Source organism: Poromitra crassiceps (assembly GCF_964638095.1).
Source record: "Poromitra crassiceps genome assembly, chromosome: 2".
Taxonomy (NCBI): domain Eukaryota; kingdom Metazoa; phylum Chordata; class Actinopteri; order Beryciformes; family Melamphaidae; genus Poromitra; species Poromitra crassiceps.
In genome coordinates, this window is record NC_139624.1 from 60592121 (window position 1) to 60617692 (window position 25572).

A 25572-nucleotide genomic window follows, 5' to 3' on the forward strand; every position below is an offset into this window, starting at 1 on the left:
CGCGGGATTGCGGGAATCCCGCACATTTTCCCGAATTCCCGCATATTTCCAATTTATAAAGGGGGAGTAATCCCGCAATGGTTTGCGCAGACCGGTGCTTAGCAAGTGAAACAGCTGTCTGTCTGACCCACTGAGTCTGAGCACAGACTGTAGGAAGAGATGCAGGATAGCCAAGCGAATGTGATTGGATGAACATTTGACACTAGGCCAATCAGAGTCAGAGAGGGGTGGGTCATGCCTTCGCCATCATGGGGAAAAAAATATCGCGTCCCTCAGTCCTCTCTTGACATCAACGCTCCTCTGCTGATTTCTCGGTGGATACAGACAGCTGCTTGCAAACATGATAGATCGCTGGCTAAAAAGGAAAACTACGTCCTCAGAAGGGGGACCCGCTCAGAAAAAACAAACAGGACAAGTCGAACAACAAGGCACTTCTAGCTAGTCAACACCGAGTAACGTCAGTGTCAGTGATGTTTAGCGTTACGTTGACGATGAAGAATCTGAAAGCGATAATGACGTTAATTATTAACTTAACGTTAATAATTTTGTTAGAGTTTTGTGAAAGGCCTGTTGCCTAATGCACTTTTATACTCTCTTTTTTAAAGTTTTTGTGCATAAACTACTTCCTTTTTAAATACAAAAATGTGAAATTACAGTATTATCGCTTATTGGACAGGAGAAGCAGGTATTTGTCGTTATACTATCACCTGAAAAAATCCCCCCCAAAGTCTATAGATCCCCCCCAAAATCTATAAATCCCCCCTATCTGAAGAGCATAAGGGGGGAATTCCCCCCTAGTTTGCAAAGTGAATTTTAAGCCCTGTACTGTATTGCTATCTTGCTGTCAGCCAACCTGTATTACTGTGGTGCCTAGAGCTGTTTTAATCAACAAACTTATATACTTTTCTCTATAATAAAGACTTCTATTTTTATATAAAACTGCTTCATGGTATATGTGCCTTAACGATGTCAGAACCTGCGGTCTGTGGTATTCAGCTGCCACAATATGGAATTCTGGACAAAATCCTATCTAGGCTACATTAAAAAAACAAAACAAAAAAAACAAGATTTGCTTCTGAGAGATCAAATCTCATCATATGGGGGTCCATTGCCCCAACGTGAACTAAATTAGGGCTCCTTAATATGAAAAAGGTTGGGAATGATTTACAGCAACACAATGCCATTTCCTTCCTTTTATTTATATTTGAATGAATGAATGAATGAATGAAACCTTTATTGCCCCTCAGGGAATTTGTTATGCACAGGGAGAGCCCAAAAAGAACACAGGCACACATACAGCACAACATATAAAAATAAAAATATAAGCATAAAATAGATACATCATAAAAAAGCATAAAATTGCATGATCAATAAGGCACAAGGTGCAAGGTGCAAATTCAAAGTGCTAAGAAATCAAGCTATGGGCTAAAGCTTGTTAAGCAGCTGAATGCTGCGTGGGACGAAGGATGTAATGCCTCATTTAGTTTTCATCCTGGGCATACAGTACCTTCGCCCTGAAGGCAAGAGTGCATACTCAGACCATAGGGGGTGCAGTGGATCACCTATGATCTTTTCCGCCAATTTCCTGGTGTTCTGATTTATGATTATAGTGGCTTTTATTGATAGTATTGCCACATGGCCATCTTGGTAGGAAAATAACAGGCGATTATAATCAATTAACAGGTGATTAACAGGTCAAGTGACACAAACAGCCAATGAGCTGTGTTTATTGTAGCGCCATATTGGTAGGAAAATGCTTGTGACATCATGGGAATAGGCTTGGAGTTGTGAGGAGCCGGGAAAGGGTACAGGGGGAGTAGGGGAGTTACTATCTTGATCCCATAGTCTTTGGTTCATCGTGACGTCAGGTTGTACCACATTTTGTGCATTTTTGAGGGCAAAAAAAAGCAGAGTTGAACCCATAGAGGGCACTTATGCAGCTGAAAATGATACAAATGGTACAATGGTAACAGTTTGGTCTCAAATGTGGAAATTCTGACCAGAATTCTTCACACACCACCCCAAAAGTCATATATATTGGTTAAAAGCTGAAAAAAAGTGTTTTGGGGGTTAATTACACTTTAACTCATTGAGTGCCAGCCACTTTTGGAGAACGGAGTGCCAGAGTTTCAGAGCGTTTTCAGTGATTTCTCGAGGCCCACAGAATATTGTGTGATATTACTATGTAAACACCGAACACGCACAAAGAACGATGAGACTATTGTATCAGCAGCAAAAAAAAGTTTATTGATATCATTTTCCGTTCTTTAGTTATCAGCCGGAGAAGATAGGTCAAAAACAGCAAAAAAAGGCGTTTCCATCTAGGGGCTGAGATATTGAGCCTTTTGTGAAATGAAGCATTTCAAGCGAATCACTGACTCTGAAACTAATATTTTCTGACCTGAAACATCTGAACAGTAATTTCCTTCAATAAACAGCACCCACACCCCCCTCAACTCCAAACTCCTCCTCTGTGGGAGTGTCTCTGGTGGCTCTGCTCGCTGTGCTGGCTGCTGCGTGTGTCAGGCGAGTCTCTGCCTCCTGCTATGGCAGGCTCTGCTGCCTCACGGATCCACGTTCAGATGGCGGCCGCTCGTCGGGGGAGTCTGGATGGGGCTCGCGTTCGTCTGCGTTTCTGGGGTTTCGGTTGTGAGCTGGGATGAAGCTGCGTCCGATTATAGGCTTTCTGCTGCGCGTTTCAAAGTGCGCTGCACCCAGTCTATTTTCGGAGCACTCAGCCTTGTGCGCCGGCTCCCAGCGCGACACTGTATAAGCCAAACCATTGGCTTTGGTTTTATTTTCTGGCAGCTAATCGTGTGGAGAAGCTATGCAGCAGAGACATTTGTGGGAGCGGATTGACTGCTGTTCGCAGCGTTGGCTCCAGGCAGCCAGAGCAATCTGTGCCGCTCTGGCTCATGCATCGGTTTCTCTTTGATCACGGGGCTTTTTCTGCTTTTTTTCCCTCAACTTTCTCTAATCTGGAGAGCACTGTCGCCACCTAATGGGTCGGTAAAATAGGTTATACACATTCAACATGCCCCAAAATTTTACAGGAGATGGATCTGGCTTTGATCCACGTCCCACCGTCAAAAAACGCAATTGACGACTTTAGTCGTCATTGGCACTCAACGTTACTATCCGAATTGACGACTAACGTCGTCATTGGCACTCAATGAGTTAACAGCATTTTCCACTCATGTTTCTTTGCATGGCTAGGCAATATTGTAACATACCTGGAGACAGATCAAGGAGATGGAGAACAAAAAGAGAGAGAAGGCAGATTCACTACTTGATTGACTGATTAATGAAGCATCACGTTAGTTCATGCAGGACACCGTATTCATAGGCTACGCCCCAGCTGTAATCAGCTGACAGCCTGCTGATTGGATCAAGCATTTACATTTTAATCATTCACCAATCACATCCGTTCTCACAACAAGACTGTCCATTTAAATGTGGCTCCCTTCTACACTGGTCTTTGCTACTCCAAAGCTGCCACACACATCACTGCTGCTGCTGCAAAGCTTGGCCTCCACCACCCCAGCCTCCACTTTCTAGTTCAGACGAGTACGAGTATGATTGCCCCCCTCCCCTCTCCCCCACTGGTGAACAAATTTATTCCGTGCTTGGGAACACTTGCAGAGTACACTTGCGTCATCAACTACACCTGGAGTGTATTCTCACCCGTGTGTTGTCTACGTGGTTCGGTACAGTTGGCGTTCACATTCGCAAGTGTTCCGTCCCCGGGCACGCTCAAGCATTCCCCAGACCACCTTTTCAAGTGGACCCTGTCACGGTTCGCTGTTCTGCGCCCGGGCACGGAATGCAACGTTCACACTCCTCAAACGAACCAGACCTGGGGTCAGTTTGGGGACAAGTGTGCTCGGAAACGCTCCCGGATTCCGAAGCACCCTTACATGTCTCAAAGTTTTTATATATATATTTCTTTTCAGATTTCCCCCCATTTTCTCCCCAATTTATGTCCATGCTGCCCTATTGGCTACCCCGGTCGCTGCTCTACCCTCTGCCGATCTGGGGAGAGCTTATTTTTTCACCTGAGATGGGGAGCTTCATCGGTAGGACGTAGCACGTGGGAGGATCACACTATTCCCACCAGTTCCCTTCCACCCCGACCAGGCGTGCTGACCGACCAGAGGAGGCTCATAGGTTAAACATACAGTAAACATGTATTCAGTGTGTTGCTTTAGGTTCACTCTTTTATACCAATGGGGAATTCTGCATTGCACACACTGATTAGCTTAATTCAATTTAATTCAATTCAAAAAACTTTATTAGTCCCGCAAGGGGCAATTTAAGGCATGAATACTGCAAACAAGCTGTACTTTGTACACATCCAAAAACAATACAAGAAACAAGACAACATGTCTTGGTATGCTGCTTGGCTAATCCAGGGAGCATCTTCTGTAAAGAGCGGAGCCATCAGTGCCAAACAACACTGGACTGATAATAAGGTTTATCCATGAGCAGCAGTGCCCTGTCAGCTGGATTCCAGCTGATAAGATAATAAGACAGACATGGTATTTTATTAAACCACATGTTGCCCCAGTACACCCTTCCACATACTGCACACTTTAGAGTGTTCATGAGATGCCAAGTTGACTTGAGAAGACATCATTTACAGCCTGTTTGTAGCTGAAATCTTCACTGCAGCCGTGAGCTTCAAGTGAAAGTGGGACTTTCAACTCACGGCTACAGTGGAGAAATCTACAGTGGAGTTCAGCTGTAAATTATGTATTTTCAAGTCAACTTGGCATCTCAGGTTTCTGGAGACTTATGCCAGATGAGCAGTATGTTGTTGTTGTTGTTGTTGTTGTTGTTGTTTTACATTTTAAAGTTGGTCACCATTCACTTCAATTCTTTAGGAGAATGCTGCAACTCTGTTTACTTGGAAAACTCCACAAAGATTTTGTGGAGTAAAAAACACCAGACCTTGCACCCGTATGAGGGTGAGTAGATAATGACTGAATCTTAATTTTTGGGTAAACTCATCCTTTAAGGGTTTTAAGGACTGGTTAATTTTCTAAAGCAGAGAACAAGTGTAAGCCACTGGATTTGGATAGCATGGAAAGGGAGGAATGAGAGAAAGAAAAGGGTAAGACTTGGTTTATCTCTAAAGCCGTAGACTACAACAGGATCTGCTGGATGATTTAGACTTGGTTTATTTCTAAAGCCGTAGACAACAGGCTCTGCTGGATGATTTAAGCTTAGGACATACTCCAGGAAGGCAGCGCGAGGCGGAGCTCCCCAAACCGGGAGGGCACTCCCCGCTCGGGTCGAGGTGTTCATACTCAGAGCGCTGCTCAGAGCACCCCTGTTTACATAGTACAGTGAATGGCCCATGATAAAGTCAATGAAACTTATGCGTGTGTGCATGTCTCACCTCTCATCCTTGTTCTGTCTGATGCAGCCCTCTATAATCTCCTTCACTTCAGGAATGGCAACCTTGTCAAAACTGGCAGGCTTCACTCCCTACACACACACACACACACACACACACACACACACACACACACACACACACACACACACACACACACACACACACACACACACACACACACACACACACACACACACACACACACACACACACACACACACACACACACACACACACACACACACACACACACACACACACACACACACACACACACAAAGTCAGGGAATCTTTGAAGCCAGGCAAGGAACCCCCGATTTTAGTGACAATTAGCCATCTAGCCTTCTATACTGTACAGATTAAAAACACTCTACACAATGTCACACTGCAGCAAAACTCCAAAGTGACAATGGAAGTGAATACTGCATGGTAAGCTATTCTGTTTGCAGGTTTTATTGTTTGCATCAGGCTACAAGAAAAAAAATCAAAAAAGTAAAGGCTACTGTAAAACAGAAACATAAAAAAAGATTGAAATGGCATCTTTGACTATCTCTATCTCCTGGACCTATACAAGTCAGCTGAGTAATGATAATTTAATTTCAGTAAACTAGATTAATATCAAGTTTGTGAGATTTTTCAAGTGTTTTGCTATGGCAACACTGTGTGTAAGTCAAACATCTGACCGACAAGTATTTCTGTCGACTATTATCGTTGAGTGAGTAACCCAAGAAGACAAAAAATAATTCCCCACAAGATCCCACAGTAGATAGTTGGAAACCGGTGATAGTGGACCTTTAATATCACACAACTGTGGCAGCATGGAGGCCCTGCGGTGAGAGAAACATCCCAGGGTTCAATCCTGCATGACCTCAACTGTACACTTTGAGGCCAGTGGAGAATCAGAGCCATTAAGAGCAAAATAAAATAGTACAGTAGAACCTGTAAAAGGTACAGTAAAACTGAAAAAGGCACGATACAGTATGAAAACCATTCTGAAAAAGTAAGAAAAGAGACATGTCAAGCCAAACACTGGGAAAAGCACCCATCAAATCAAAGGCCGAACACTAGGAAAAGGTACTACTGGGTCCCGAGGCCAGGAAGCAGCCAAAATAACATATTTTGGAAGACTTGTTATGTTTCATATTTTTCAAGGTGTTTTTTGGTACTCCTTTCAGAAGCCCAACATTGAACAGAGGCTCTGTTATAGCACTCGTTGAAGGCATTTTTATGAACAGCCAAAAAATGAAATAGAGACTGAACAAAAGACGCAGTTTGGAACTGAACCTAAATCCAAATCAAACAAGAGGGGAGCAACAGAAAAATACATTAGCGTCTTGATGTATGCCTAAATTGTCTCTCCCTGTTCCACTCTTTCTCTCTCCAGAATGATTGGCTTGGACAGGCCACTAAATGCTAACGAGCTATCCAATCAGTCTTCCAACCAATTAACTAAATTTGCCTCTTCCCAAATTCAATTAACATAGATCAATTTAATTTAACAGACATCAAGCCTTTTTAAAACAGAAGAAATGAAGAGAGAGAAAGAGGATCTTCCCTCCATAGGTCTGGAGATCATGTTTCTTCTACAATCCGGCAGGCAGAGGGAAGAATGGGGAACAACAACACCACCAAAAAGTACAAATTTGAGGGAGAAAGAGACAAGGAGGTAAAAGAGAATAAATGTTTTTTTTATCAGATAAAGAGTGACTTACCTAGGAAGAATTCAGACTAATAGACTAGAAAGCTGGTTAACTAATTGACTTCTTGGAAGAAGTGTCAAAACTGACTGGCTGTACGATTTGTCTGAGCCTGTTCCTCTCAGTAGCTCAACTGACCACCTCCTTCTCCTTTATTCCCTACCTCCTTCCTTGGCCTGTTTCTCTCCTGCTGGCCACCAATGCCCCGCCCACTCCAACTTCAACATTACATGCCCCCCCCCCCCCCCCCCCCCATGCACATGCGCGCGGGCACACACGCACGCATGCACGCACACACACACACACACACACACACACACACACACACACACACACACACACAAACAAACAAACAAACAGTTGTGAGTTTCCAGTGGCAAACAAAGTTAGGACTGTCGGAGGAAGTAATGGTATTAAATCTGAAAGCAGGAGAGAGGGCGATAGAGAGGAGATGCACAGAAAGAGAGACAGACAGACAGAGAGAGAGACAGAGAGAGAGAGACAGACAGACAGAGAGCGAGACAGAGAGAGAGAGAGACAGAGAGAAAGAGACACCCTTGCCTTAACGAGGCTGATTAGACCTAAGGAATGTTCTGGAAGGAGAAAAAGGCCGTAAAGAGTGTCAACAACACTGTGTGCAGAGGTATTACCACGGGGTCATGTGACAGCATGATGAGAAATCCTCCTAGTTAATCAACCTTCAAACACTCGCACAATCTCCCCTATAGCTCAAATCTTACAGATCTCAGCTTCAAGAGTTGAAATGGTTGGAAAATTACATACTAGTAATACTGATAGTACCACAATAATATACAAGGAATAAATATACCACTTTAGTTATTCTTTCATTTTTATAGTTTTCATCACATTCCTTTCTTGCTGCACTACAATGTTACAATGCTGTGAGACAGAGCTAAACACAAAAGATGCAATATTAATAGTTTTTCATGAGATACTCAGTATTTAATACTAATACTAATACTAATACTAATAATAGAAAAGGAGAATATACTGAATAATGACATCACCACAGTATAATCCTAATGTTAATTTAAAATTAAATATTCTTCTAAATATGGATAAAAGTCCAAAAAACATAACATTTTCTTCTACGCTGCGTCGAGATTCCATTCCTTACAGCACCCCCTACTTAATAATAGTTCCAGCGCGGCTGCGAAAATGTGGTGGCGCATTGTGTCAAGTGTACATATAATGGCTCGGGGAACGGTCCGGCCCCCGGTCCCTTAGGTTTCTGACAATGTGGCCCCCTGAACAATTTAGTTGAATAGCCCTGGATTAGGTGGTCAAAAAAAAGAAGAAGCAGGTGACTGTGGAGCCCTGGGGCTGTCAGGAGTGTGTGTGTGTGTGTGTGTGTGTGTGTGTGTGTGTGTGTGTGTGTGTGTGTGTGTGTGTGTGTGTGTGTGTGTGTGTGTGTGTGTGTGTGTGAGTGAGAGAGAGAGAGAGAGAGAGAGAGAGAGATAGAGAAGAGAGAGAGAGAGAGAACTAGGAGATCCAGATGTCATCATTCTGCAAGAAACATGGAGTAGAGGAGAGGAGTCCACTAGCTGCCCCTCAGGGTACAGATAAATAATAGTAATATACTCTAAAGGGAGTCACTCAGGGCACTCAGGGCAGAGACTCAGGAGGGATGCTGATCTGGTATAAAACACACCTTACACATTCCATTGACTTAGTAAAAAGAGGAGACTTCTCGATTTGGCTCAAAATTAAAAAATAAACTATTTTGGTTGAAGAAATTGTATTCCTATGTGCAACACACATCCCTCCATCAGAATCCCCATACTATAAGGAAGATAGTTTCTCCACGCTAGAGGATGACATCAGTCATTACCAGGCCCAGGGTAAGGTGTTGATCTGTGGAGACCTCAATGCCAGAACAGGCACAGCGCCTGACAACATCAGCAACCAGGGGGACAAACATGTTCCAGACATCAGCATCCCCCTGCCCTCATAGCCCCCCAGAAACAATTATGACAAAATAACCAATCAAAATGGAAGACAACTATTGCAGCTCTGTCGGTCACTGGGTCTGTACATAGCCAATGGAAGGCTAAGAGGGGACTCGTATGGGAGATACACACATTGCTCTCATGCACAGAGGTCTCATGTAAAGATGCACAGAGGGATAGCGATATGGAGAGGGAGGGAGAAAGAGAGAGCGATAGGGAGGGAGAGAGGGAGGGAGAGAGAGATTTCTAGTAAATTCCTCTGGTCCATTAACCATCACTGTCAGACTCCACAGAGCTGAACTCAGTCCCCAGAGGGGAGGGAGACAGCGGTCTCATCTGCCTGTGGTGTGTGTATGCGCGCGCATGTGTGTCTGTGTGTGGGGTTGATGACCTCAGCAGCACTCAGTTTAAAACAGCCTCTGATTGCATCTGTTGTCCTCTCTATCTGTGTGTATCTCTGTCTCGCTCTTTTTCCCCTCTGTCTCTCTCAACATTTCCATCTAACAAAAAATTAAATGTGACATAGGTGCATGTCCACCAGCTGGGATGAAGGGAATAAACAGGCTTTGTCAATGTCAGAAATAGACTTCACAGCATCCACAAGCAAGATTGAGAGTCAAGGACAGATCCGTACTGGGCAAGTGGTTATTGTTCTTTAGCAGCAGTTAATGTTGGTCATATTTCATGCTTTACAGACCAACTAATGGCCATGACTTAGGGAAGAGACTGTGGATCTGACATTTCTAGGGTTATGGTGGACAGATATTTTACAGATGTTTCAGAACTTCCAGTCATTAATTATTTGACAAATGCTTTTCCATTGCCATTTATCACATAATTTCTTTATTGACGAAAAATTCCCAATATAAGCAAATTTGTATTGGATGGGGAACCCAGACTCATGTGTCTCTTTGGTCTCTCTATAGACCGTTTCAACTTGACAACATAAACAGACCCTAGTTTATTTCCTGTTGCAGTGTTTGTTAACTCATTGAGTGCCAATGACGACTATAGTCGTCAATTCAAATAGTAACGTTGAGTGCCAATGACGACTAAAGTCGTCAATTGCGTTTTTTGACGGTGGGACGTGGATCAAAGCCTGATACATCTCCTGTAAAAATTTGGGGCATGTTGAATGTGTATAACCTATTTTACGGACCCATTAGGTGGCGACAGTGCTCTCCAGATTAGAGAAAGGTGAGGAAAAACAGCAGAAGAAGCCCCGTGATGAAACGGAAACCGCATCTGTATGCATCGATATGCATGAAGCATAACGTTAGCTGTGCCTGCAGCAGCCAATCTGCTCCCACAATTGAGCCCCTCCGTGTCCGCTGCGATAGCCCCATCCACATGATTAGTTGTGGAGTTGTTATTATTCTCAACTGGAAGCGCTGGGAGCCGGTGACAAATACACGCGGAACGCTGTGAAAAAGCTGGGTTTTCAGTGCAGAGCAAACTCAGCAGAGAGCCACCAGAGCCACCAGAGACACACCCACGGAGGAGGGGTTTGCAGTAGAGGGGGGTGGGGCACGCAGGGCAGCATACAACACCGACCCAGACAGACCCAGACAGCAGGCTCGATGGACAGATTGGCAAGCTAGAATATCTGATGCCCACCAGCAGTAAATCAAGACCAGCAAGAAAGTGTAAGGTCTGCGCACGCAGGGGCCAGCACTGCTGGTTGCAGCTAAAAAATATTATTTTACCAAACAAAATTCCTTTGTTTTCGCTGTTTTATTGAAGGAAATTATTCTTGAGGTGTTACTACATCAGAAAATATTAGCTTCAGAGTCAGTGATGTGCTTGAAATGCTTCATTTCACAAAAGGCTGATTATCTCAGCTTCTAATTTGAAACGTCTGTTTTTGCTGAAAAAAACCTATCTTCTCCGGCTGATAACTAAAGAACGGAAAATGATATCAATAAACTTTTTTTTGCTGATGATACAATAGTCTCATCGTTCTTTGGGCGTGTTTGGTGTTTACATAGTAATATCACACAATATTCTGTGGGCCTCGAGAAATCACTGAAAACGCTCTGAAAGGGCTGGCACTGGGAGCATCCGTTTTCCAAAAGTGGCTGGCACTCAATGAGTTAATACAATAGCTGACAGGAAATAAACTAGGCTCCAAACTGTTCCCTAGCAACAGAATTCCAGTGAATCCATCTCTGTCCTGTCCATCTCACTCTCTCTCTCTCTCTCTCAATGGTAGCTGCCCAGAACATATAAGTAGTAGTCTGCCTGTCTGTAATTGCTGAGGGATTTGTTTTGGCCTGATATACCTTTTTTACATCAAAAGTCCCACTAATACACTTTTTAAGAAAATGGAAACTTCAGGTAAAAATAAACTTTCAAAATAATTTAAACAAGTAAATAGCCTTACTGATGCACATTGGAGGAGAAAAGGGTGTTTCTTTTTTTCTTTTTCTTTTTTTTTTTATTGATGTTTTGACAGTTATATATCAATACTGGTAATACAAAATCAATTCACAACATAACTGTACACTTTTTCTTTTCTTTTCTTTTTTCTCCCCCCTCCCCTCATGCAAATTAAAGTACACAACTTCAATAACAAACACACATAACCTTACAAAATCCCACGCTGATACCGGAACAATAGAGACATACACACAAAACAAAAACAAACAAAAAAAAGACAAAAAAGACATAACACATAGCCAATATGTTCACATTCAGATTATGTTCTTACAGGTTCAGTATTAGATCCTTTGATTTCAGTGAGGAATTGGCCCCAGACCTCTTCAAATAAATCCTCTCTACCCGCCACTCTATATGTGACTCGTTCATATGATGCCATTTGACACATTATTTCCATCCATTCTTTATAGGTAGACGGCACTGAGGACTTCCAGTGTCTCAGAGTGACTCTACAACCAGTTGTCACGGCCAATTGCAGCCATAATCTCATACGCTCAGTCACTCTCATGTTATCTGGTAGCAATCCCAACAGACACAGCGCTGGGGTTTTAACCAGTGGTAGCTTCATCATCCTATTCAAGAAATCAAGAACATCATCCCACATGCGTACTGTCTTCTCACAATAATACAATAGGTGCACTAGGGTCCCCACCTCTTTACCACATCTCCAGCAGATATGAGAAAAGGGTGTTTCAACAAACGAAGCAGCAAACCTTGTATCAAAATGTGATGTTAAAAGGAAGATAAGAAAGTTATAGGTGAATTATATTACATATTTTTATCTATGAACCAACATAATTCCCTACAGATAAAGTGGAGATGGGAGGCGGAAATAAATGAGGAAATGTCACTGGATACATGGGAGGAGGTGTGCACTGAGGCACACCTAGCTACAAATTCAAACACATGGAGGGAATTTAAATGGAAAATAATCACTAGATTCTTTAGAACACCAGAAATTGTAGCCAAAATGGGTCCTTCACTTTCCAGCTCATGCTGGCGAAATTGTGGAGCCGATATGGCCAATCACACACATGTATTCTGGCTATGTCCTAAGCTAAATTTATTCTGGGGAGAGGTATTTGACGCCTTAAAAGAGGTCTTCCAACAAGATATACCGCGAGACCCCACAGTGGCACTGTTAGGGGTAATACCTGAAGGCCTAGGCGGGACGCCAAAAAATATCTTTTAAATATACTATTAACTACAGCCTTAAAGTGTATTACTATAAGATGGCTGAAACCAGATCCCCCCACATATAATATATGGATCCAAAAAGTGTGGGATATTTACCAGATGGAGCAAATCACGTACACACTAAGGCTTCAGAAACCAATTTTTGTTAAAAGATGGGGGCCTGTCATGGCTCTAATAATGCAATGACTACCCAATGCTGTACGCCCCCCTAGTCCAATTTCCATTCTCTTACACATTTCTGATAGATATCACATACATACAGTACATACATACATACAATCACTAGTTCCCCCGAAGTAAATTTCTCTCTTCTCTCTCTTGCTCTCCTCCCTATCTATGAAGCGCAAATTATAAGTATAATAGTAATATAGTATAATAGTATAATATATTAAGCAAATTATACATATGTCCAGCAGGACATGTGTATAATTTCCAATTTCCATTCTCTCACACATTTTTGATAGATATCACATACATACATACACACTAGTTCCCCCGAAGTAAATTTCTCTCTTCTCTCTCTCTCTCTTGCTCTCCTCCCTATCTATGAAGCGCAAATTATAAGTATAATAGTAATATAGTATAATAGTATAATATATTAAGCAAATTATACATATGTCCAGCAGGACATATGTATAATTTCCAATTTCCATTCTCTCACACATTTTTGATAGATATCACATATATACATACACACTAGTTCTCCCGATGTAAATTTCTCTCTTCTCTCTCTCTTGCTCTTCCTATCTATGAAGCGCTACTGGACATATGTATATGTTGGAGTGGAGGTTTATTATTATTTTTTATTTGTTTGTTTTCAGGTTTGGTATTGTCATTACAAAGCTATGAGTGTATATACAATGATAATGTGTACAATAAGCACACTGCTGGAAAAGGAAAAGGAAAAAGTAAACAACTGTAATCGAAGGAATACAATGATGTACAATGTTGATGTAAACCAAATAAAAATTAAGTAAAAAATAAATAAAAAAAATGTGATGTTAAGATTACATATGGAGTCAAACTGTGGCTGTAAAGCATTACTCAAAATAAAAATTCATGTTAACGTTACAGGGTTTTATTTTGAAAGAGATAAAACGGATGACCTACTTACATTCTGACTGACTTGACACTGGTTCAGTAAGCGCTGCAGTGAAAGTCGTCTCATCCGTGAGACGGCATATTCTGTCGGCATATTCCGTCACATTTTAAAGTAATTAACTGTTAATAAAGTCGAATTTCAGCCTGTGGGAATCACTGAATCACTGACACCACGGAAAAGGAGAGGCAAATACATTAAATTGAGAGGAGAAGAAGAACACGGGGCGGAAAATAACGCGTTGGACCACGACAAGTTTTATATCGCCAGCCGTGGCAAGGCGCTAATAACCTGCCTCACTTGCAAGGTCGCTCTATTGGCTAAACGGCAAGGCTTGGCAAATTTTAGCCCGAAGAAAATGCCAGTAGTTTGTGGATATTAGTGGGATTTTTGGACAATCTAAAAGGGGCTATAGTGAGACATAACCTGCTCAGTATCACACTCTAGTGGTGGAGAAAAACAACAGCCAAACAATCCCCGCTCTAGAGACAGTGAGACACAAAGATTAATTGATGGGGGGAAAAAGAGGATCATATGGGGCCGTGTCCACAGACAGCATTTTTTTTTCATAGTGGAGCGCTTTGGATATAAAAAATATGAATGCTCGGAGCGCTTCCAAAGTGCACAGACACACAGCACATAGAGTGCTTATTGTTACGATCGTCACATGCCATGGGACGATCAGACGACAGAGATGCTCACAAGTCATTTTTTGCAAGTCCAAGTCAAGTCTCAAGTCTTTGAGCTCAAGTCCAAGTCAACTCTCAAGTCTTTGGTCACAACAAGTCCAAGTCAAGTCTCAAGTCTCTTATGGATGAGCGTTCTATCATCTGCTGCATGCCATCCGGTCTGCTTAGAACACTGCATACAGTAGCTAAAACTAAGGAATTCAAAGCACTGTACCGTATTATCCTCACTCCTTTATCTTATTAGTATACAGTATCAGCATTGATTGGATGACATAGTAGACATTTCCTTAATGTTAATGCACCTAAAAAAAAAAAAAAAAAAAAAAAAAGATTGTCCACAAGTCCCGAACCTCAAGTCCAAATCAAGTCTAAAGTCTTTGAGGATGAGTCTCAAGTCGGGTCTCAAGTGGTGCGACTCAAGTCCAAGTCCCAAGTCAAAGTCTCCATCTCTGTCACACGCGTTATCAGTAGGTCTACAAGGAAATAACGGACATACCGCTAAATGGACGGTAAACATGAAATGGCATGTTTGTTGATCTTTTTAGTCATGCCTCTTCCTCGATTTTGATTGGTTGGTTGAAAAAAGTGACATTGGTGAGCAGCGCACTTCTCCAAAAGTTGAACTAGGGTAGCTGCCGAGAGCGCTGAAACGCCAGGCACGGTACTGGGAAGAGGCGCGCTCCTTGCACATCCTACTGCATCTTAATACATTAAAAATATGAAGCATACATTCACACATTTAATGATCAGGATTCAAGTGTACAGGACCATTTCTCATAAACATGAGCCTTACTTTTTGAAAATAAATTTTGTGAGAGCTTAACTTCATCTGTAGTCGTAGGGCGAGTAGATCTTAATCACACCTGTAGTCTCTATAGTCTTCTATCATTCACAGCCGGGCTGTTCAAAACAAGTTATCACGCTCTCTCTCTCTCTCTCATACACACACATACAAACAAACACAAGTATATATGTGGACTTACACTAGTAACTCGTCTGTAGATCTGGGCAGCGTTCTGGCATTCAGAGTAGGGGTATTCTGATGTGGCCATCTCCAACATACACATGCCAAAGGCGTAGACATCTACAGATTCATCATACTTCTCCTCATACATCTCCGGAGCCATGAACTCTGGGGTACCTGGTGAAAGCGAGAGGAAAAACTATTACCTTATATTTATTTTGAGCCCTCAGTCAGCAGTCAGCACATTACACTCTCCATCTTACAGTCTCTAAAGTGGGAATGTGTTTCTCCACATATCCCTCTGAGAAACACATTAATCGCACCAGGAGCAATGGACACACCAGCTGTTGTGAGTGACTGTGAGTATCAACACTTTGACCTTCTGGGTACAAGAATGTCTCTAACACAGCAGGAGGAAGGCCAATCTTTATTTTTTATTTTTTGTAATATCACCAAATAGATGGATGGACCGAAAATGAATATAGTACATTCATTCATTCTTTGTTCCCAATGTCTCATCTTATTTTGACAAAATGTGCAAATGCATCTTCCCAGCATTTACAAAATCACACTGGCCCAAGGCCAGGTTCCAGGTTAACACAAGACACATTTGTTACTGGTTGAAGACTACATACCTGCCAACACCCCCGATTTTCCCGGGAGTCTCCCTGTTTTTAACCCTTTCTCCTGCTGTGCTCCAGATTGGTAATGTCTCCCGTTAATCTCCCGATTTCAATCGAATGGCTGTAGCGAGTTCAGTTTTTAAAGCCAGAGTGAAGTTTCTGCTATATGCAAGTAGAAGATGTAAATAACGTTCAAAGTTAGGCAAAGTTTTGGCCAGGAAAAAACTATTTTCAAAGGGGTCACGTGACCTCTCACCTCAAGATATCTGAATGAAAATGGGTTCTATGAATACCCACGAGTCTCCCCTTTACGGAGCTTTGGGGGAGAGGGTGCAGCTTTACTGAGAGGGTGCAGCTTTACTGATAGGGCAGCATGAGCATTTTTCAACAAGGCAGCACAAATTGACAGAACAATGGATCCCATCACTGATGGAGCGCCGACGGACCTGACGCATTTGATGGGGGGGGGGGGGGGGGGGGGCCTGGCAGGTATGACTACATGATATCTTTTTCTATCCACTATGTATAGCTAAACTCTGACACCCCATTCAGACTGAGGTCCAACCAGGGATATTCCCAGGTTGATTTTGGGTTTGAAAGGATTAACCCGTGTTGCCCGACTCGGCTTGGATCGGACAAGGGTTGATTTCAGTGTCAATGGCACCACCCGGTTTGCTATCAACCGGGGCGGGACAAACAAATCTCATTGGTTACAAATGGGGGCGCACAACAAGGCTAACGCTAGCTGCTAGCCGTGTCGCTAGCTGACAGAAGTCTCGAGACACACACACACACATTGCATCGACAGAAACATTACACCGCACAATGAAATGGTGCATTTAGGATGCGTCGAGACAGCAAAACGACATAGGGGACCGCTCATTAAGTGTTAATTGTTTTGCATCTCTCCTGGGTTAGACCCGGGTCCTATCTGAATTATCATGACCAGGGATTAACCAGTGTTATACCATGGTCTGGGTGAATACTCGTTTGTGATTGGCCGGCAGGTGTGCGTTAAAACCGTATAATGCACACGTAGTCCGGCTCAAGTCTAACCACATGTTGTAAATTCATCCGCTACCCAACCTGCACAGCTGTTTAATCAAACAGCACAGTAAACGTTCAAGTTTCAACTGGCTACCTCAGCTTCTATGACTATGAGCTGAGCGGACTAGCTTGCCTGCACCATACTGGCTCGTATCCAAGGTTTGTCCTATTTACTGGAACAGCAAGCGTTTCCATTGCATGAGAAGCTGACGGGATGTTAACACTTGTTCCAGGTATTAGTCGGTTCCCAAAGTGATGCTAGCTAAACAGAGTTATGGCTTGTACATTTTTTCAATTATGATTGCTAAACTTGTACCAAAAATTTGCGAATGCTTTTTATTTTATATTGTTGGCAAATGACCATGGTATAAGCGGGATAATCAACTCCTAGGTGTGCATTATAGGATTTTAACCTCGCCTCCACAACATCGTGCGTTAAGTAAGGGTTAACGCACTTCGCCTCCACAACATCGTGCATTAAGTAAGGGTTAACACACTTCGCCTCCACAACATCGTGTGTTAAGTAAGGGTTAACACACTTCGCCTCCACAACATCGTGTGTTAAGTAAGGGTTAATGCACTTCGCCTCCACAACATCGTGTGTTAAGTAAGGGTTAACACACTTTGCCTCCACAACATCGTGCATTAAGTAAGGGTTAACACACTTTGCCTCCACAACATCGTGCATTAAGTAAGGGTTAACACACTTCGCCTCCACAACATCGTGCATTAAGTAAGGGTTAACGCACTTTGCCTCCACAACATCGTGCATTAAGTAAGGGTTAACACACTTCGCCTCCACAACATCATGCATTAAGTAAGGGTTAACACACTTTGCCTCCACAACATCGTGCATTAAGTAAGGGTTAACACACTTCGCCTCCACAACATCGTGCATTAAGTAAGGGTTAACACACTTTGACTCCACAACATCATGCATTAAGTAAGGGTTAACACACTTTGCCTCCACAACATCGTGCATTAAGTAAGGGTTAACACACTTTGACTCCACAACATCATGCATTAAGTAAGGGTTAACACACTTTGCCTCCACAACATCGTGCATTAAGTAAGGGTTAACACACTTCGCCTCCACAACATCGTGCATTAAGTAAGGGTTAACACACTTTGACTCCACAACATCGTGCATTAAGTAAGGGTTAACACACTTTGCCTCCACAACATCGTGCATTAAGTAAGGGTTAACGCACTTCGCCTCCACAACATCGTGCATTAAGTAAGGGTTAACACACTTCGCCTCCACAACATTGTGCATTAAGTAAGGGTTAACGCACTTCGCCTCCACAACATCGTGCATTAAGTAAGGGTTAACGCACTTCGCCTCCACAACATCGTGCATTAAGTAAGGGTTAACGCACTTCGCCTCCACAACATTGTGCGTTAAAATCGTATAATGCACACCTAGGAGTTGATTATCCCTTACTTGACTGTCTTGGTGTGAGTTGACAAAAGAAGGGTTAAACATGGGTCATGGCAAGACCCTGGTCATTGGTTTGAAAGTGGTATGTCAGTATGTCCCTGCAACCCTTTTCAACAAGAAATATTCATATTTTATTTACTGTACGTACATGACAATTATGGTAAAATGGTAAATGGATTGCATTTATATAGCACTTTTATCCAAAGGGCTTTACAGTGTGCCTACATTCACCCATTCATACACCGAAGGCAGCCAGCTGCCACGCAGGGTGCTGGCACAGCCATCGGGAGCAATTTGGCGTTCAGTGTCTTGCCCAAGGACACTTGGACTGGAGGAGCAGGGGATCAAACCAGCGCCCTTCTGGTTAGTGGACAACGCGCTCTACCTCCGGTGCCACGTCTATGTGCCGACAGATCGCAGTGCCGACGGTCCGCAATGCCGATATCCCACAAGCAGAACCAGCTGAGCGAGGTGGTGTGCAGCGTGTCGGGGATCCAGCTGGAGCTAACCTCTCCCAGCCCCCACACCTAAACCTAACCTCTCCCACCCCCCATGCCTAAACCTAACCTCCCGCAGACCCTAACCCTAAACCTAACCTCTCCCACCCCCCACGCCTAAACCTAACCTCCCCCAGACCCTAACGCTAAACCTAACCTCTCCCACCCCCCACGCCTAAACCTAACCTCCCCCAGACCCTAACGCTAAACCTAACCTCTCCCAACCCCCACGCCTAAACCTAACATTGGCATTGCGGGCTGTCGGCACTGCGGGTAGTCGGCATAGCGGGTGGATGCCCTACCTCCTGAGCCACAGCCGCCCCAATTAAATTAAGCATCCTGTTTCTGACGCAAAACCAAAATTACCGAAAAGTATGATTTGCCCATATAACATTGACTTTTGTGATATTTCTGCTCTCTATTTTGTAAAATGTTGAAAAACTAAACACAACCTGGACAATGTTGCATTTTTCGTAACCTTGAATAAGAAACAGCAAGACTGATTTCATTTCCGTAGCAATACAGGCTCACGTGGGGCAGTGTTGTATCTTGGCAGCACATCTGTTTTATATCTTTGTGTGAGACCTGTTCAGCTCTATTGAAGTCAGTTAAGCCTTATTTAACATGCACTCAGCAGTTATCTGGGAATCCAAGACAGTTGTTTATGCCTTAGCTGGCTAATGGGTTTCATATGGATAGAAACAGTCACAGGCTGGTTCTAGCTGTGCAATGTGCACATATACTGTATATCAGGGGTCAGCAATCTAGGGCACGGGTGCCACCTCTGGCATGCCATCACGCAGAAGTAATGTGTGCACAATCAAGATTGTTTTGTAGAAATGTTGAAATGCTCTGCCAAATTTGCTATGTCACAGCTATTTGCAGTTGCGCGGCCTGTTGTTTAGGATATTTACGGTAGGGACCCACCCTCACTTTGATTGGTTATCCTTCTTGTTTTCCATGCATTCCATACATTCAAAGCAGCAGAGAGCAGATGAAAATGCTGGAGTGAAAGACAGACAATGTCAGGGCCTCCAGCTAAAAAACCTTGGGCACACTGATTGACAAGCTAATTTGAAAATGACACTTAATATCAACTAGAACGACCACACCGCGGATATATTCCTCTGCCAACAAGTGAGCAGGTGACATCCATGTCTGTCCAGACTTTGACGTTTGAGCCAAATTTGAAGAAATTCCATCAAGGTGTTACTGAGATATGGCATTACCGAGCTTGAAAATGGCGTTCATGAGGTCACAGTGACCTTGACCTTTGACCACCAAAATGTAATCAGTTCCTTGAGTCCAAGTGGATGTTTGTGTGCAAGTCGACGCTTGAGGCAAATTGGAAGAAATTCCATCAAGGCCTTTCCTGAGATATCGCTTTAACGAACTTGGGAATGGCGTTGGTGAGGACAGACAACCCGAAACCATAATGCCTCGCCGGCGGAGGCATAAAAGGTTTACCGATCCGACCCATGCTGTATATAATAAACGCCAAAGTGTTTGTCTAGCACTACTGTCTGTGTGGTTGAAGATGCTATGAAAGTGACAACATAACCTTTGTAAACAATGTGTAATTTGTCAAACAAATAAATTGTCAAAAGAGACGACCTATTTAGAAGAGAGTCAAGCAACCATAATATCGCGTGATGTGACAGCTTCTCCTGAGCAACAATATGCCGCGATGAGACACAGTAAAATAGAAAACCCACATCTCTCACTCTCTCTCGGGCTATCTCTCCTGCTGTCTCTCGGTCTATCTCTCCTGCTGTCTCTCGGTCTATCTCTCCTGCTGTCTCTCGGTCTCGCTCTGTGTGTGTGTCAGAAGGGAGAATTAGAAAAACAACGTGTAGCCGGTTGCATTGCTGTCAGCTAGCAATTTGTTGCTAACGGCTAGTGTTGTACAAGCTCTACTACAGTAACACTAAGTGCACTGCAGCCACCTTGTGGTGGGAAATGGTATAGCAGTAACTACTAACTACATAAATTCACCATTTGGAATTGGCACATTAAAAAATTTGATTTTTAATGTGACGGTAAAACTGTATTCCAGGGGAAAATTTGCGGGAAGGTTTAGAGTTATCAACAGTGTTGCCAACTCTTTTCCAAGGAAAGTAGCTATTAGCTGTGCAGAAAGTCGCTAGATGACATCACACGCTAATTTGCATATCAAATTATGCATGCCGTTGTGAGATATTAAGTGCTGACTCCGCCCGCCCGGGCCAGATTCGGCATGTGAGGTTTCCATACCAAATTTCAAGCTGAGAGAGAGGCCGGCATATCTGTATTACATGATCAGCCCGTGACGTCAGTCAAGCCCAAGCATGACGTCATTCATGACATCAGTTGTCCTCAGTTCATGACGTCAGTCATCCTCAGTTCATCCTAGTAAATATAACGAGGGTCCTACGTCACCCCCCACTCTGGCGGATCATAGCAGCAGCTGGCATCGCGGCTGTTCATTCCCCCTCAAACCATCCTCTGAAGCGTCATTTCACACTATATCTGCAGACCGAATGAGGGGGAGATCCGGATTCGGATTCCTCATCGTACAATTCCATTCAGTCATCCAAGTCCGGAAGTGCCAAGTTAAGTCACCAAGTCACCAAGGCGAAGGCCAGGCCAAGTCGGGAAGCGCCAGCGACGAGTTGCCATAAGACGCCATAAGTCACCAAGGCAGGCCAAGTTGGGAAGCGCCAGCCACGAGTCGCTGTAAGACGCCAAGTTAAAGGCCACTCAACTTCTGGAAATTAGACCTTCCTTTTGGGGGGATTCTCTCTTCTAGCCCAAATAGATGCCGCCCTCTCACCTAAAGAGGAGCGCCATCTTACAAGGGAGTCATACGCCAAAGTACTTGCCATGCATGCCATTTGCTAAATAAAGTCTCTTGTTAAACCTTAGCGACCGGTCTCACATGATTGAAACGCCGTTTATTGCCAAATGCACTGGATTCAACACATTAACGTTGCTTCCCGGTCAAAGAAAGTCACCAGATTTGTCGCTAGTCGCTTTTCAGAAATAAAGTCATCAGGGGGGTCTGAAAAGTAGCTAAATATAGCGACAAAGTCGCCAAGTTGGCAACGCTGGTTGTCAAAAATGTGATACCGCCCCACCTTATAAAGCACCTGAACTTTTGGGAAAATAGATACAAATAAAATAATAAAGCTATTGGCTAGATTGGTTACATAAAAAACAATGTTATGTAATAGCCACTAGATAAATAAATGGGCAATTATCCCTTGAGGGAGTATTGGCTTGCAGCATTATGCAACACAATAAATTCTATGGCAATCTATGATGTTTAGAAATTGACATCATAGATTTGCAGCATTGTTACCTCCACCAATAGTAACATTACTGTTATTTTGCACATTAGACCGATACTGTTATATTTAAAAATGACTAACATTGGCCGATACCAATATGATTGCCGATATATCATGCATCCCTAGTTTGCCTGTCTTCAGTGTGTGTGTGTGTGTGTGTGTGTGTGTGTGTGTGTGTGTGTGTGTGCGTGCGTGCGTGCGCGTGCGTGTCTTCTACAGTTGTGGACATGCGTCTCCCTACCTATGACGCTCTTGGCGAAGGAGGCCCTCTTTAGCGTGGCTAAGCCCAGGTCTCCTATCTTCACCGAGCCCGTAGGCCCCGTTATGAAGATGTTGTCGCATTTGAGGTCTCGGTGGATGATGGGCGGAGCTCTGGTGTGCAGGAAGTGAAGGCCTTTGAGGATCTGTCTGCACCATGAACGCAGAACCTTGATTTTCATCACCTTGAAACGCTTCAGGTAGCTGCAGGCCAAAGAAGGAACAGAGCATGTCATTCAGTAATTAGCACGGGCAAGATACAGTAAACAAAACCCTGTACAGAGAGCAGCAGTGGACAAATCGTTAGAGAGACCATCCCAGAAGTTCACAGGTTCAATTCCTATCCACTGCCATGTGTCCTGGTGAAGTGGATGTACATGCACACTCCTGTTAAAGAGGCCTGTCAGCTGCTAGCCGGCTGCCATATTAAAGAACTGAACTTTGTTACACCATAAGGGACATTGCTTTAGACTCTAAAGCGAAAGAGAAACTAATGATATCTAACACATAAAAGGGCAAACCTACGGATCATGTACTGTATGTAATGTATGTATGTATGTATGTATGTATGTATGTATGTATGTATGTCTCTCTGTTTCATTTTCATTTTCATTTCATTTGGACGCCTGATAGCATTCATATTTGGCACAGGTATCCGCAGAGGTCAGATTTTTTAATTAGTTGCTCAATATGGAGAAGGCACTGCTTTTTGTTAGCCTAGGTAAACCCAGCCACCACGTGACCTGCTCTCTCAGTTCCCAGTCACTATAGTGACTGAGAACAGGTCTGAGAGCAGGTCACGTGGGGGATGGGTTTACCCAGGCTAGCTTTTTGTATCCTTGAAGTGGATACTAACCAATATCTTGTATTACAGTGTAACTGTATTTGTCAATTGAGATGATGAGATGAACTTTATTGTCCCCGAGGGGAAATTTGTCTTGGGCAAGTAGTGCCGTACAACAGCCACATATCGCATGTATAGAGGTTTAGACACAATACATACAACAGACAGGGAAAAAACATATCGAGCATACAATGTGGTCCCTTTCCAACATGCACTTTCCACTGGGAAATTTTGCCAGCGTGTAATATAGAAATAAAACAGCAAACACTGGTTTGTTCAATTTGGTTCAACATTTCATCCTAATGACATTCTAAGCATATTGCACAGTCATTGTGGGTTTATTGCACAACCCTCATTGCAATTTCCCATTTGATAAAGTAAAAGTATTGAAGATAAAATAAATACACTTTTTGGAGGTACAAACCTCACCTCAAGAGCAATAGGGCACTCAACTAAGTAAGACCAGAACTCAGTAGGGGTGTCACGATACACTCAGTTCACGATACGATACGTATCACGATACTGGGTTCACGATAACGATACGATACGATACGATTTTAACAATATTTTTTTAAACTTGAATAATGACAATATATGACTGGAAAAGTAGTATTTTATTTGAAATGCACAAATACAAAACATGCTGTTGTGGGAAATTGTTATTACAATAACAACTAGAAAAAACATGAGATTGGAGATAAGGCTTATCTTGAAATAGAATGAGTTACACCGTCACTTAGATTTACTTTGAACTAAAAGGTTTCTCAGCAGTATAAATTCTCATTATGCATCTTCAGTTTTTCTTCAAACTCAAACAACAAGACTTTTCTTAGTCTAATTTTTATGCATCTTCAGTTTTTCCTGTCAAGTAAACAGTTTTGCCAGAAACTCAATTGAATGGTTTCTCTCCTGTATAACTTCTCATGTGTCTCTTCAGAGACTTGTTCAACTGAACTACTTTCCACACATTGAACTTCAACAAACAAAGACGTTTCTTTGTCTATTTTTGAAAAAAAAAAAAAAAAAAAAAAAAATTCACGATATGAGATTTCCTCTCAACGATACATATCGTGACGTTTTACTATCGCGAAATTTCGTGGGACGATATATTGTGACACCCCTAGAACTCAGTATATGACAGTACAATAGAGAGTTCTGCTTTGTTTAAAAAAGAATTCAGCTCTACCAATACTAGGACAGGCAATCCAGATTAGTAGAGAGTTCTGCTTTGTTTTAAAAGAATTTCAGCTCTACTAATTCTAAGACAGGCAGGATTTGCCTCTGTTTGTAGAGAGTTCTTAATGAAGAGTAAGAGAATAAAATAAAAAGCTAAGAGAATAAAATAAAATAAAAATAGTAAAAATAGTGAAAAAGTAAAATAAATAAAATAAAATAAAATAATAAAAATATAAAAAAAAGTGAGAAGACATCGACCGGCATATGACCTGGTTTTATAGGGAACACCCTCTTTGGGGAAGGGGCAATGCCGCCTGTTTGTTCAACAATAGCACAGAAGTGGGTAGGAAAGAGAGCTTGAAGCGGTTACTCTTACATCTATACGCTCTGTATCGTCTGCCCGAGGGCAGCAGGTCATAATCACAAGATAAAAGGTGAGATGGGTCATCTAGGATTTTGAGTGCTGGGCTGATGACCTTTTTTTCGTAGATTGTTTGGAGAGGTGCAAAGTCTCTCTTCCCAATCACTTTCATTGCTGTATTTACAATGACCCTGCCATCACCCTGTGTGGTGTTCCTTTTTTTTATGCATTATTGTAGTTGCCAACTAGGCACTTTTGTAACGGTCTCCCAGCATCTGACTGCATTATTAGTGTTTATGTCCTTTGTAGTCTGTATTTATGTGGACATACATAAATAATTTATATGTATGTACTGTATGTATGTATGTACGGTATGTATGTATGTATGTATGTATGTATGTATGTATGTATGTATGTATGTCTCTCTGTTTTGTTTTCATTTTCATTTCATTTGGACGCCTGATAGCATTCATATTTGGCACGGGTCCCAAGCAGATGGTGACAGGGTCAGATTTTTTAAATTACCGGTAGATCATTATT

General features: G+C 42.7%; 1 protein-coding gene across 1 annotated transcript in view; it reads right to left on the bottom strand.

The window, feature by feature from the left end:
• Nucleotides 1–25572, bottom strand: part of wnk1b (WNK lysine deficient protein kinase 1b) — a gene marked incomplete at its 5' end in the record, with an annotated part of 328259 nt that overhangs the window by 106997 nt on the left and 195690 nt on the right. Inside the window, 3 exons of the mRNA XM_083662628.1 lie at nt 5402–5490; nt 15476–15633; nt 22635–22855. Coding sequence (XP_083518754.1) covers nt 5402–5490; nt 15476–15633; nt 22635–22855 — 468 coding nt within the window. The remainder of the gene's footprint in view (nt 1–5401; nt 5491–15475; nt 15634–22634; nt 22856–25572) is intronic.